This window comes from Chrysochloris asiatica, unplaced genomic scaffold (assembly GCF_000296735.1).
Source record: "Chrysochloris asiatica unplaced genomic scaffold, ChrAsi1.0 scaffold00053, whole genome shotgun sequence".
In the NCBI taxonomy this organism is placed as follows: Eukaryota; Metazoa; Chordata; class Mammalia; order Afrosoricida; family Chrysochloridae; genus Chrysochloris; species Chrysochloris asiatica.
The window spans coordinates 17,014,546-17,029,703 of NW_006408571.1; the positions used below are offsets into that span (position 1 = coordinate 17,014,546).

A 15,158-nucleotide genomic window follows, 5' to 3' on the forward strand; every position below is an offset into this window, starting at 1 on the left:
GACCCAAGCCATGGTATTTTCAATAACCTCATATGCATGTGAAAGTTGGACAGTGAATAAGGAAAACTGTAGAAGAATTGATGCAGTTCAGTTATGGTGTTGGAGGAGAATATTAAAAATACCATGGAGTGCCAAAAGAACAATCTGTGTTGGAAAAAGTACAGCCAGAATTCTCCCTAGAAGCCAGGATGGCCAGACTTTATCTCTCATACTTTGGACATATTGTCAGAAGGGACCAGTCCCTGGAGAAGGATATTATGTTTGGTAAAGTGGAGGGTTGGAGAAAAAAAAGGAAGACCCCCAACCTGATGGATTGGCAGTGGCAGCAGCATTGGGCTCAGTTGTAGCAACAACTGTGAGGTTGGCGCAGGACCAGGCAGTGTTTCATTGTCTTGTGCATAGGATCGCTATGAGTCGGTACCGACTCGATGGCACCTAACCACAACATAATTTTTAGGCTTTTTTTGTTTGTTTGATTTGGTATTTTGTTCTTTTTCTGATTAGTCCTCTAGCAGATTAGTACTGAAAGATTTGTCTTCAGTCTCACTAATTCTGGCTTTCATTTATTCAGTTTTAACAACAACAACTCCTTTGCCCTTAAGCAGATCTTGTTGTGTAGTGGTTATGAATAGGGCTGCTAATCTCAGGGTCAGCAGTTTGAAACTACCATCTGTTCTGCTGGAGAAAGATGAGGCTTTCTGCTCCCATGAAGATTTACAACCTCGGAAACCCTGTCCAGGGTCGCTGAGTCAGAACCGACTCTACAGCACATAACCAACCACTACCACCACTCCTTTGCCCTTACAATGTGTTATCTATTTTGAAATTATAGTATTAATCTTCTGGACTTCTATTTGCTGGTTTTGAATGGTTAATGATTTTTCATTTATTTGTTGTAATGTTTTCCTGAATTCTTCTAGAGTTTTGTCTGGATGTTCACTGATTTTGTCTGCAGTTGTTTTGATCTTTCTGTCAATCCATTAGGTACCTAAATGTCATTCTTTTGAATTCCTTACCAGGTAGTTCCAATGCCATTTCTTCCTCAGAAAGGTTTTCTGACTCTATGTTTTGGTCATTTTTTGGAGTCACTTTGTCTTGTTATTTTGTGTGAACTGAAATTGTCTGTTTTCTCTGAGACATTGTGGTGGTGTTATATTTGGATTTTATTGGTAGTTCTGTTCTAGTGTGTTCTTAGGCACCACCTCTGTCTCCTGGTGAGTGTGGTCAAGGCTGGGACTGTGTGCACAGCTCTTTGTTGTTCATGGAGAACAGCTGAGGGTGGGTTGGGCTGGGGTTGGATGCTGTCTATTGTTGGTCAGGTGGTGCCTGAGCAGGTGGTGGCTCTCACTCAGTGGGTAGGCTTTCAGGAGGTGTGGGTGTTGCATGGTTGCTGTGTCCTGCCCAGTGGGACAAAAAAAAAAAAAAAAAGGAGAGAGCGTGTGAGAGAAGAGGGAAAAAAACGGAACCAAACAATAACAACAAAAAGAAAAAAGAGGAAAAAAACCCATCTTTGAGAAAAAAGAAAACAATAAATTTAAAAAAATTTTTAAAGGGAAAGATGCCCCCCTCCAAGACTGAAACTCAAAGGGAACACATGAACAGGAATATAAGCTTGCTGATGACCACATTGATCTACTGGTGAGTGAAAGAGGGGGAAAGGCAGCAATGAAGAAACGGGCTGAGTTCAACCATGTTCCATAGACTCCCATTCACCTGGAGATGTGAGAGAGAAGAAGAAGGGCTGGTTGGTCCAAAGTGAGGTGAGACCTGAGGACACTTGAGCCCATGGACAAGGACATAACCACAGAGGGCTAGAGCCGAGAGTGAAGCATCCAGCTGATATGAAGTGAGGGGAGAAGCACAAGAACACCCAAACTTGCAGACAGCACCCATTTGACCTAACCTTAATGGCTTGATAATTAGAACTCAACTAGAGGAAGATTAAAAAAAAAAAAAGAACAAAACAATTTTTGATAAAGGAAACGCACGTAAATTGCTACTATTTGATGAACTTGACCTATACTCATGAAGGTAGTAACTCTAAATACCAACTGAAAGTGAAAGAGTCTTCACATCAAGTATCAATGCTATCCCTTCTGTACACAGTGTAGATACGGACGGGCAACTTAGACATTGGCTACCTAAAATGAGGGGGCAATAAAGGCATGAAGTGAGTGGCTTATAAAGTTTTAAGGGGGAGTTTAAGAGTGTGTGGGGGAGGAAAGAGTTGTCAATTAATAGTTTTCATCTTGCCTAGATGGGTCTGGTTAAAAGAGATGGGGATAAAAGTCTTATGATTCAATAGTGAGTAATTGTTATCATGACTAACTGCGACTGTCACAACTGTAAAGGTAGAAGTTTTGTAACAAAAACAGGAGAGTAGTTAATCTTAGTCCAGAAACAAAAGACCCTAGGGACCATCAAGGGAGACGAGCACAAGCAGAATGTGAGACCTTACCCAGAGAAGCAGCAATATCAGAAGTGGAGGCAGAGATGGGGACATAGAGAGAGGGAGCAGCTGAGGACTCTAAATTCATGGGAAGAGAAGGGACTAAGAGCTGGTGGCCAGAAGGCAGGCTTGGAGAATGTGCCCTTTGGTGGTGTAAATTATGATGGGTACATGGAGGAGATTATAATCATTGTAATGAAACAAAGTGTATAATTTGTTGAATGTAAAATCATGAACTGCCCTGTAAACTTGCACTCAACCCACAATAAAAACCTTAAAAAAAAAAAAAAGCAGGGAGGTGAAAACAGGGAAGAAAAGAGAGAAAACACTAAGAGGAAAAGAAAAAGAGAAGAGTAAAGAAAAAGAAGAAAATGGGAAAGAAAAGAAGAAAAGAAAAGAAAGACAAACAAGGGTAGGGAAAGGAAAAAAAGAAAGGAAAAAACTAGGATGGGGACATGGCACCAGAAAGGCTGGGCGTGTTCTGCTGGCTGAGGAGGCCATGGACCGGTTGGGTGGCTGGATGGCCTTCCTGCTGACCTAGAAGGGAGCTGGGAGCTGGGAGCTCAGTTCCTATCGGCCTTTGGAGCAGCTACGGTCAGGGTCCCTGTTCCTGAAAGGAGTTCCTGCCTACCCAAGGATGACTGGGGTACAATGTCCAATGGATACTACACATCCTGCTGACTTGAGGAGGAAGAGCCAATTTACAGTGATAGAAGTCAGCAGAATGGTTACTACTGATGGATAGTGGACAGGAGGGGACATGAAGGGAGGCTTCTGAGGAGCTAGAAATGTCCATGTCTTGACCTGGGGACAGGTTATAGAATATGTTTACTTTTTAAAACTCACTGAGTTGAATCCCTTTATTTGTGGCAGTTTTCTCTATGCATTTTATGTTTCAATTAGAATTTATTTTTAAAATGCATGTATAACGATTAATTGAGAAATGCTTCTTAAAATTGAAGCAGAATTTATCAGAGATATGTTCATTCACTCATCTATTAATTCAAGCTATATGTACAACAATGCATTTATTGAAGAATTTGTTTATAGAAGTGAAACTATAAACCAGCTTAAATGTCCAATAGCACGAGATTGGTTGGATATGACAGACACATCCATTGGCATAGTATGCATCCTTTAAAAATACTGACAGATTATATTTACTGAGATAGAAAATCGTCCAGCTTTCATGTTAAATGGAAATACTGCAGAAGAATATCTATAATAGAACCTAATTTTTTAAAAAAGGTATACACATATATCCTTTAAATGTCTGAAAGAATAATATATGCTAACGTACTACTAATATTTATCTCAGAGAGGAACAACTGTTTTCTTTTTGTCCATCTGTAGTTTCTGATTTTCCTACAAGAAGGATGTATTTACCTGCATAATTTTTAAGGGAATAAACAGTTTCACAATATACCATTAAATGAAAACAAGACTATAAAACAGTATGTACAGTATGACACCATGTTGTGTTTTTTAAAATTAAATATATCTTTATAAGTAAATGTTGTTGTTGTTAAGAGCCGTGGAGTCAGTTCCGACTCATAGCGACCTTGTACAGGGTTTCCGAGGCTGTAAATCTTTACGGGAGCAGAAAGCCTCATCTTTCTCCCGTGGAACAGCTGGTAGTTTCGAACTGCTGACCTTGCAGTTCACAGCCCGATTCATAACCACTACTCTACCACAGCTCCTAGATTGTTTGAATAGCTGTATCAAAGAAAACTAGAGGGACCTATAACAGTACCAATTTTCTAGGGTGAAAGGGACTATAAGTGGTTTTCTTTCTTTTTGCTTTTCTTTGTTTTCTAATTTTCCTACAACAAATACTTATTATTTATTTAACACACACACAAAAAAACTAATATAAGGTTAAAGAAATAAAGTTGGGTTTCAACAGAAGAAAAAGAGGAGGCCTCCAATTCGGTGCCCCAGGCCCTCCCCACCTGCTCCACCTTCTGCCCACTCTTGGGATCTTACATTTTAAGAAGAGTGACCGCTCTGGCGAGGGGCCTGTTTTCAACAAGGTGCCTGGTTTGGTGCTGGAGGAGTCCATGAGCTGGCAACTTATGTCTGTAACAAATTGTGAGAAATGAGTGCTTGTTGTTCATGCAAGCAGCACATATTATAAACGATGCTAAAAATAGGCTAGAACTGGAGATTTATATCGTCTCTCCCCAGGAATAAATAAAAAATGCGAATTCACAGTAATAGGAAAACTGAAGGACTAGGTCAGATCTAAAGAGACCTTTCACTTTGCAGGATCAGACAAGCCAGGGTAAGGGAAGTTTTGAATTTGGGGGACTGTTGTGGGTCAGAGGATGTAGGCAATCTCGAGGGTGATCCTAAGAATGGATGATTATCTTCAACACTCAAGGAGAAGCAAGCTCAAGGCAGAAATGCAAATTCTAGGGTAAAGATGAAAAACAAGAAATCAGGGCTGAGTGCTCACAAAGACAATTTTCAGGTCTCATTTAGGTAAGGGGGCGTTACAAGGAAACCCATGCATGCTGAACAGCTTGGTAAAAGAAGGGAGAAATAGAGTCACTTGGTTTATGGTCCAAGGCAGAAAGGGCTCAAGGTCAGGAGAGTGGAGAGGCCCAAGGGCTCTGGGGCTTGGAGAAGTCAGGGGAGACTGCTGGGAAGAGGAAGCACTTCATTTGGCCCTTGAAGAATGGGGAAATTTTATACAAATATTCCTTGGAAGCTATTCCAAAGAAAGAGTATAGAGGGAGCAAAGGCATGGGAGGCCAGTGTCAGGAGTGGGGAGACATGGAAGGTGTCTAAGTGAGAAAGCAGCATAAATAGAAGAACTGTGAAAATTCCCTCCAGTGTGGAGAGGACGGGACAGTAAGAGTGGAGGTAGGCAGCCGGTTGGGAGGCGCAGGTTTGAACGGGGGCAGCAGGAATTGAAAGGAGGCTGGGCTGAGGAAACACTGCAGAGGCAGACTACCAGGGCTTAACAGCTCACTGAGAGGGATGAAGAGCAGGGTGGAGGCCAGAGGCAGCAAGCACCTCAGGGACTGGGGGAAGATGCTGCATCCCAGTCTGGCCCCACTGAGCCTGCAGTCTGTGGACTGGGGAGGAGAACATTGGAAGGGCAGTGTGGCCACAGAACCCCACACCTCCATGGGTCTTTTTGGGGTGTCAGGACCTCTCATGATAGTGACAAGTGAAGATCTCGTCTGAAGGTGGGCAAGGGTGACAACCCGAGAGGAAATTGTCCAAAGGATTAGAACACAGAGCTGGGGACCAGACGAGAGTCTGTTTGAATTCTATCACTGCCCCTACCAGCTGTGTGTCCTAGGGTAAGTCAGTTAACTCCTCTGAGCCTCAGCGTTCTTATCTGCAAAATGGGGATAATGAAGGCACCTAACTCACAGGGTGGCAATAAGGATCGCTAGACGAATCTGTGTAAAATGTTTAGATGACGTGCTTAGAACATAGACCATGAGTTAGCTGTTATTATGGGTTCAGGATTCCCAATTCTTTGAGAATATATATGTGCACAAACTACATTTTGGGTTCTAAGGTGACAGGGGGAGATGCCAATGCCCACTCACTGGATATGATGAGGCCACAGTTTCAAGCTTCAATGATACCAACCCCCCAAATATATCTTTACTATTTATTCCTTTTTAAAAAAAAATTAAGATATATCAATTGCTAAGATAGTCCAGGGGTTGCAAACAGTTAAGCATTCGATTACTAGTCAAAGGTGTTGGTGGTTTGAACCCATTCAAAGACACCTGGGAAAATGGGCCCATAGATCTGCTCCCAAAAGGTCACAGCCTAGAAAACCCCATGGAGCCATTTTGCTCTGCACACACTGGGTTGTCATGAGCTGGAATCAACTCAGTGGCAGCTAACAACAAGATTGAGATGTGATTGAATGGAAAAACAAAAAACAAACTAGTTACATCTCAAGAAGAATCTTCCAGTTGGGCTGTTGTTCAGTGCCATCGAGTTGTTTCTCACTCATAGTGACCCTGTATAGGAATTCTAAGGAGCAGCTGGTGAGTTTGAATGACTGACCTTGTGATTCACACCAACTTTGCAGTCCAGTGCTTATCCTACAGTGTCACACCAGGACTCTTCAAATTGGACTTTCTTGTTGTTGTCAGGTGCCATCGAGTCGGTACCTACTCATAGCGACCCTATGTACAACAGAATGAAACACTGCCTGGTTCTGGGCCAACCTCACAATTGTTGCCACGTTGGAGCCCATTGATGCTGCCACTTGGCCAGTCCATCTCGCTGGGGGTCTTCTTCTTTTACTCTGACCATCCACCTTACCAAACATGATATCCTTCTCCAGTGACTGGTCCCTCCTGACAATATATCTGAAATATGAGAGATGAAGTTTGGCTGTTCTAGCCTCCAAGAAGCACTCTGGCTGCACTTCATCTAACACAGATCTGTTGGTTCTTTTGGCAATCCAGGGTACTTTCAATATTCTCCTCCAACACCATAACTCATAAGCATCACTTCTTCTACGGTCTTCCTTATTCACTGTCCAGCTTTCGCATGCATATGAGGTTATTGAAAATACCATGGCTTGGGTCAACGCACCTTAGTCCTCAAGCTGATATCTTTGCTCTTCAACACTTTAAAAAGGTCTTGTGCAGCAGATTTGCCTAATGCAATATGTCGTCTGATTTCTTGACTGCTGCTTCCAAGAGTGTTGATAGTTGATCCAAGAAGAATGAAGCCCTTGACAACTTCAATCTTTTCTCCTTTGTAAGAATGTTTATTGATCCAGTAGTGAGGAATTTTGTTTTCTTTATAGTGAGATGAAATCCATACTGTGGGAATGAATATCTTTTCTCCAAAAATTATTATAATCCTGTTTATTGTATTTGGGTGACCTTTCTTTTTTTTTTTTTTTTTTGACTACTTCCTGAAGTGAGTAAAGACCTTATGATCACTTTTTACTTTGACTACTTCCCAAAGTGAGCAGAGACTTTGTGATCTTTCTTTTCCATTTTCCTGAAGTGAGCAGGAACTGTATGACCTCTCTTCTACTTTATACTATTTCCTGAAATGGGAATGAGCGCCTTAGAAATTTGAACTAGCCAACCAGGTAAGGGAAAAGATTGTGTGGTCAAAGCCCTAGCCAATGAGGTTGAGCTTAAGATTTAAGACTTGCGCCAGGGATTAAAAACATGAGTGGACTGCCCACTCGGTATGCTCGCTGACCTGTTCCTGTATGGCTATGCACATGCATCCTCTTGCCAGAGTAAATTTTGCTTTGCCAAGATAATTTAGTCTCACTGAGTGTCTTTTGTGCGACATCAGAATTCATTTCTAACAATTCCAAAGGCTGTGGTCTTTGATCTTCATCAGTAAATACTTTACGTCCTCAGTAAATGCTTTAAGTCCTCCTCACTTTCAGCAAGCAAGGCTGTATCATCTGCAAATCGCAGGTTGTTAATGAGTCTTCCTCCAATTCTGATGCCACATTTTTCTTCATAGAAGCCAGCTTCTCAGATTATTTTCTCAGCATACAGGTTGAATAAGCATGGTGAAAGCAAACAACCCTGTCACATATCTTTCTTAATTTTAAACCATTCAGTCTTCCCAGGTTCTGTTAGAAAAACTGCCTCTTGGTCCATGTACAGATTCCTCATGAGCACAATGAAGTGTTCCGGAATACTCATACTTCATAATGTTGTCCATAGTTTGTCATGATCCACACAACTGAAAACCTTTGCGTAGTCAATAAAGCACAGGTAAACATCTTTCTGGTATTCTCTGCTTTCAGCCAAGACTCATCAGACATCAGCAATGATATCCCTCATTCCACAGCCTCTTCTGAATCCAGCTTGAACCTCTGGAAGTTCTGATCTGTCAATGTATGCTTGCAGCCGTTTCTATATTATCTTTAGTAAAACTTTACTCACATGGGATATCAAAGAGATTGTCCGATGATTTCCGCATTCGATTGGGTCACCTCTTTTCAGAAAGGGCACAAATACAGATCACTCCCAATCAGTCAGCTAGATAGCTGTCTTCCTAATTTCTTGGCATAGATGAGTGAGTGCCTCCTGTGCCACCTCACTTTCTTGAAAGATTTCAATTTTTATTCCATCATTTCATGGTGCCTTGTTCTCTGCCAATTCCTTCAGTGCACCTTGGACTTCTTCCTTCAGTATCATTGGCTCTTGATCATAAGCTAGCTCTTGAAACAGTTGAACATCAACCATTTCCTTTTGGTACAGTGACTCTGTATATTCCTTCCATCTTCTTTTGATGTTTTCTGCATCATTCAATAAATTGCCCAGAGAATCCTTCAATAATGAAAGTTGAGGCTTGAATATTTTCTTCAGTTTCCTCAGCTTGAGAAATTCTGAACGTGTTCTTCCTTTTTGGTTTTCTGATTCCAGATCTTTGCACAGTTTTTTGTAATATATGACTTTGTCTTCTCGAACTGACCTTTGAAATTTCTGTTCAGCTCTTGTACCTCCTCATTTCTTCCATTTGCTTTAGCATCTCTATGCTGGAGAGCAAGTTTCAGCGTCTCTTCTGACATCCATTTAGATCTTTTCCTTCTTTCTTGTCTTCTTAGTGACTTTTTGCTTTTTTCCTGTATGTTGTTCTTGATGTCATCCCACAACTCTTCTGGTCTTCGGTCTTTAGTCTTTAATGTATCAAATCTATTCTTCAGATGATCTCTAAATTCAGATGGGATATATTCAAGGTCATATTTTGGCTCTCGTGGACTTGTTTTCACTTTCTTCAGCTTGAGTATGAATTTGCATATGAACAATTGATGGTCTGTTCCACAGTCTGCAACTGGCCTTGTTTTACTACATGTCCAAAATTCCAGTGGAAGTCAAGGGGCAGGAGAACACCACGTAGAGATCAAAATTCTGCTCTAATGGATCTGTTTACACATCCCCTTCCCTGAGAAGCCTTGCCCAACCTCCTCCTATAAAATAGCTCTTCCTCCTTGTCATTTCAGAGCACTTCTCGCCAGATATATTTGTTGTCTGCCCTGTACCCGAACACTGTGAGCTCCACCAGCACAAGAACTTCATTTGTTCCCTGGCCCCTGCTCATCCTAGACCCAGGCTGACACATAAGAGGGGTTCAGTCAGTGTCCTAAATGAATCCTAACAGCAGATATGGGCGAGTGAGTGAATGGATGGATGGATGGGCATTTCTGAGTACTGGTTTTGTGGCCCTGGTGTTCATGAAGAGCAGGCCCTGAGGAAGAGACATGAGAAGAAAGGGCGCATGGGGAAGGTGGCCCAGGCCCAGGCTCCCTCACTGAGAGCACACCTGACCCACCTCGCAGGAGGTGGTACTTGGCCAGACAGAAGAAGAGGAGGGGGTGTGGTGCCCAGAGCAAGCAAAGCTGTGAGTAGTAAGACACAGGGCTAGTCTGAGGGGTAGAGCAGAGCAGTGTAGCTGGACAGAGTCTGGACATGGTCTCAGGAAGGCTGGAGGTGAAGCTGAAGGAGCTGGTGGGGTAGGGGCGGAGTGGGCACTAGACTCTCCTGCTGAATGTGGGAGAGGTGTGATTCAGGTTGTTGGTCTAAATCACCCAAGTGAGAGGATGCACAGAAAGTATGCCCTGAAGTCTTTGCAGCAGTCTCTGGGTGGTAAGAGAGTCCTCATAGTGCAGTTATAAAAACACTTGCTAACCAAAAGGTTGCCAGTTCAAACCCACAAGCCAACAGACTGCTTCCATAAAGATTTACAGCCTTGGAACCCGATGGGTCCGTTCTCCTCTGTCACACAGGGCTGCTGTGAGTTGGACTTGCCTCCATGACAATGTGTGTACAGGGCATTGAAGCGAGTTAAGAATGCAATGTGGTCATGTAGCAACTTACTTTCCTTAAGACGAACGTCCAGAGGCATCAGAAATGTACTCTGCATGGTGTCCACGAGGCCCTTAAAGAGGCTCTTGACGGGCTCAAAGGAGGGGGACACAGGGTGGTACAGCTCCCCGGAACTCATCTGCTGCTGCAGCTCCTGCTTGGTGGCTGAGTATGCCTGTGTGGGACACATGGGGTCATGGGAGCTCCAGGAGCTGCAGGCTATGGCCCGGATTCCACTACTACACCTGGTGACAAACCCAAGCCAAAAGTGCAAGTCCACCCTGTCCTGGAAACGACCTACAGCCCAAGCCTCCAGGAGCTGAGTCCTGGGGCATTCCCACAGCAGGTGCTGAGGAAGGAGACATGCGGAAGTTGTTCCAGTGTGGATGCTGGTGGTCCCTCCTTCCGTGCTCCCGTCTCCCTTTCATGTCCACTGGGTCGAATTCTACGCCAGGTATTAGTGGCCAAAGTGAGGGGTTAGACCGTCCCTGCACTTTAGTTACTCAAGGGGTCTGCCTAATGTACAGCAGAGAGGTAGGTAGTGACACTGTGCAGGGTTACAGTTAGACAGACCTGGGTTTTGATCCCACTTCTACCATCTTCCAGCTGTGTGACTTCAGGTGAGTCACTTTACCTTCCTGAGCCTCATTTTCTCATTAGTAATATGGAATAACAATATCAATTTTGAAGAATTCTTGTAAATACACAACTAAGGCACATAAAGTACTTGGAACATGTTGTTATTGATGTTGTGTGCCGTCAGGTTGACTTCCATTCAGAGGTGCCCTTTAGGACAGGGTTGAACTGCTCCACAAGGCTTCCAAGAGTATAATCTTTACAGAAGCAGACTGTTACATTTTTCTCCCATGGAGTGAGCTGGTAGGTTTGAACTGCCAACCTCTCGGTTAGCATCCAAGATGCTTAACAACTGTGCCACCAGAGCTCCTTGCATGGAACACAGAGGTCCTCAAATATGGTGGCAATCAATATTTGATTAATTCAAGATGCATATTATCTTCCTAACAATGCACGTTTTCTGACCACGTGTGTGGGTACCACAAAGTGTACATACTGACACGGCATTTCTGTTATTCACTAAGAGCACAACTGCTGTATTTAATGCTACAGTATCCACGACGAGAGGTACTGGTGACTCTGAGGTAAAAGTCTTGCTTCCATGAGGGAGACCTGAGTTTGATTCCGGGTCACCCAACAGCTGTCTGTCAGTGGACGTTTGCATGTTGCTATGCTTCCAGACTAAGACAGGTTGGCAACAAAGGGCTGGCTATCTACTTCTGAAAATGGTTTGGTCTACAACCAATCCTGGGGATAGTGCAATGCCAGGCCGTATTTCATCCCTTTGCCTCCTGAGTTGATAGCAACAAGAACAGTGGCCACGGGGATAAACTGTCGGTGGCAGTTGTGAGGTAAGAAACCCCGTCTTACCTGCAGCAGGTGTACGGGATCTGTCTCCTGGCTGATATTCCAGAGCCTGTGGGAGAGGTCACTCATGCTATCAATGTGCTTCCCACAAGACTCGATTTGCTGTCTGTATGCCTGCAGGGCAAGTTGTGTATTTTTATCGATGAATTTCTTGGCCAGCACTTCCTCTTCATCCAGCAGTAATCTGAGTTCTGTGAACTTCTCTGCCAACCAGGTTTTACTTGACTCTGCGTGAACCTACAAAGAAAACCAGTTGTAGAAGTTATGATTGTCAACCTAGACATTCCAGAAGGCTCTACATGAGAGAGAAAAAAACTGTAACACCCTAAAAAGAAAAATTAGCAAGGTGGCTAGTCAGATATAAGATCATTTAGGAAAGGCAAAGCGTCTCTAAAAGCCAATTGTAACCAATTGGAAAATGCACAGAAATATATATTTTTTAAATAGGAAAAGAAAATGGCAAAATATCTAAAAATAAACCTTACCAAAAACAGTACCAACCTAGATAGAACAATGTATACAATTGTACATAAATAGATACAAATATTCTGAATGTTGTTATTGTTGTTAAGTGCCGTCAAGTCAATTCCGACCCATAGTGACCCTATATAGGGTTTCTGAGGAGCAGCTGGTGAGCTTGAACCACTGACCTTGCAGTTCAAAGTGACTTTGCAGTCCAGTGCATTAACCCACAGTGCCACAGAGACCATAACCCTGGCTGGGAAGATTCATTATTATAAGATTTTAAGATTTTTTTTCTACAAATTCATCTACAAATTCAATATAATCTCAATCAGAATTGAAAACGCAGGGTTTTTTGGGTTTTTTTTTAAACAGTATTTACCTCTATTCACTTTATTTTTTCCATCCCCATACCCATCCTGGTGTGGTGCTGTGGGTTAATGAGACAGACTTCAAAGCCGTTTGAAATGCAAGGTCAGTGGTTCAAGCTCACCAGCTGCTCCTCGGAAACCCTATACAGGGTCGCTATGGGTCAGAATCGACTCGATGGCACTTTACAACAACAACAACCCATCCTGTAAACATCATAGAATCTCATTTAGCAAGAAAATATTTTCTTAACTTTTTACAATAGTGCTGGAAGCAGTTCATTCTGGGATCCAATTTTGTTTTGAGCCACAGTGGCCTAAACCAGACAGCCTACTTCCTTATTTCATTGACAGAGTTCTCTCTCCTTTTCCGTCTTTACTATATTGCATAATCAGTGTCATCTGCTTAAACCCTAAGTTTTGTGCTTCCACATTTTCCTGGGCTGCTATTAAGCTTCTTTAGCACTCTTCTTTACAAAGTGAACCTAGAGAAGCTGCTTGGAGCATAGCTAAATTGGTAGCAGATATTTGTTCTCTTGGTTTCTGTAAATTGTTGTTGTTAAGTGTCTTGGAGTAGACTCCCACTCATTTCAACCGCTCTTCAAACCAAGTGAGATATTTGCTCTCTTGGTTTCAATAAGTTATTGTTGGTAAGTGTCTTGGAGTAGACTCCCACTCATTTCAACACTGTATAGGGTTTCCAAGGAGCAGCTGGTGGGTTTGAACCGTTGACCTTGTGGTTCGAAGTCCAGTGCTTATCCTACAGAGCCACATCAGGAGTTCTATAAATAGGCACTCCATTTACATATTTCACCTCCAAAAAGTGTTAATAGATCAGGGTTTGAAACATATTTTTCCCTTATTTAATCATTCAAGAAAGGTGTATTCATGTCCAGGCTTACTGACCCATAAAAACCATTGTCGTGGATTAATTCCCAGGCCAGTCCCAAACCAATCTGATCCATAAAGCATGTGATGTGAGCTAGCCTCAGAACCTAACCACTGTCCAGAACATCTTATGGAAACCATAGACTTCAGGAATTCATTTTCTGTATCCTGCCAAATGATACCTTCCTGTTCTCACCCACTCTTCCTGGCCAGGTACATTTGGGCTGAGGAAGGGAGTGGCCTATGTTCTTTTTAAATGATCTTAATCATATAAGTGATATGTAAACACATACTCATTTTTATTGTGAATTGAGTGAAAGTTTACAAAGATCCTAAGTTTTACATTCAGCAAATCATATACTTTGTTTCATCTCAATGATTACAGTCCCCTCCATGCAACAACCGTTATCCCGCTTGTTCCTTGTCGTTCCTATTTCCATTCCACCCACCTTCCCATTTCTTCTCAACTTTGTCCTTAGGTACATGTTGCCCTTTTGACTTTGAACAGTTGACCATTCTATGGTGAGCATACCTTACTAGCGTTGTTTACCTATCTACTGCTTGACTGACAATTGGGTCATAAGGGTGAGCGCCTTTCCAGACCTGAAGGGGGGTCAAGGGCCATAGTCTCAAGTTCTTCCAGTCTCTTTCTGGCCAGTAAGCCTGGTCTTTTCTTTAAAAAATATTTTTTAGTTTTAGTCTACATTTTATCCTACTCTATCTGGGACCCTCTAGTGTGATCCCTTTCAGAGCAGTTGATAGTGGTAGAGGGGCACCACCTAGTTTTTCTGGTCTCAGAGTCATGGAGACTGATGTTCACATGGTCCATTAGTCCATTGGACTCATTGATCCCAAGCATCTTCAATTCTCATCACTCTTTTTGCTTCTGCACATGGAGAGACCAATAGTTGCCACTTAGATGGCCACTCATGAGCTTTCAAGATCCCAGCTCTACTCACCAAAGCAGGATATAGAACATTGTTCTTGTGGACTATACTATGCCAATGGACCATGGTGTCCCCTGAGACCATGCTCCTGAGCCCCTAGGCCCACAACTCATTGCCTTAAGATGTTTGATAATATCTAATTCATCATTTTGCCTATAGGGTAAGTGTGGCAATGAACATCTGTGTGCATATATCTACCTGTGGCCCCGCTCTTATTTCCTATGGATATATACCAAATAGAGGGATTACTGGGTCATATGGTATTTCTATTTTCAACCTTCTGAGGAAGCACCATACCGTTTCCCACTGTGGGCAAACCATTTTACAGTCCCATCAGCAATGTAGGAGGGCCCCAGGTCTCCATACCCTCACCAGCATTTGTTGCTTTCTGTCTGTTTTTTTAAACTTTTGTTATCAAAGCTGGGGTGATATAGCATCTCATTGTTATTTTGATTTGCATCTCTCTAACCATTAAGGAGCTCTGGTAGCATAGTGGTTACGAATCGGGCTGCAAACTGCAAGGTCAGCAGTTCCAAACTACCAGCTGTTCTGCTCCTCCCATAAAGATTTCAGCCTTGGAAACCCTGTACAGGGTCGCTATGAGTCGGAACTGACTCCACGGCACATAACAACAACAAACCATAATGATCATGAACATTTCTTCATATGTTTGTTGACTGCCTGAATGTTTTCCTTAGTAAAGTGTCTATACATGTTCTGTGTCCATTTTTTGATTGGGTTGTTTGTCTTTTTCTTGTAGAGGTGTAGC

At 42.7% G+C, this 15,158-nt stretch overlaps 1 protein-coding gene across 1 annotated transcript in view; it reads right to left on the reverse strand.

The window, feature by feature from the left end:
• TRIM14 (tripartite motif containing 14) overlaps positions 1–15,158 on the reverse strand; it is a 41,507-nt gene that overhangs the window by 7,514 nt on the left and 18,835 nt on the right. The window contains exons 3-5 of the mRNA XM_006863190.1: positions 11,728–11,961; positions 10,294–10,456; positions 4,436–4,528 (exon numbers count right to left, since the gene is read on the reverse strand). Coding sequence (XP_006863252.1) covers positions 4,436–4,528; positions 10,294–10,456; positions 11,728–11,961 — 490 coding nt within the window. The remainder of the gene's footprint in view (positions 1–4,435; positions 4,529–10,293; positions 10,457–11,727; positions 11,962–15,158) is intronic.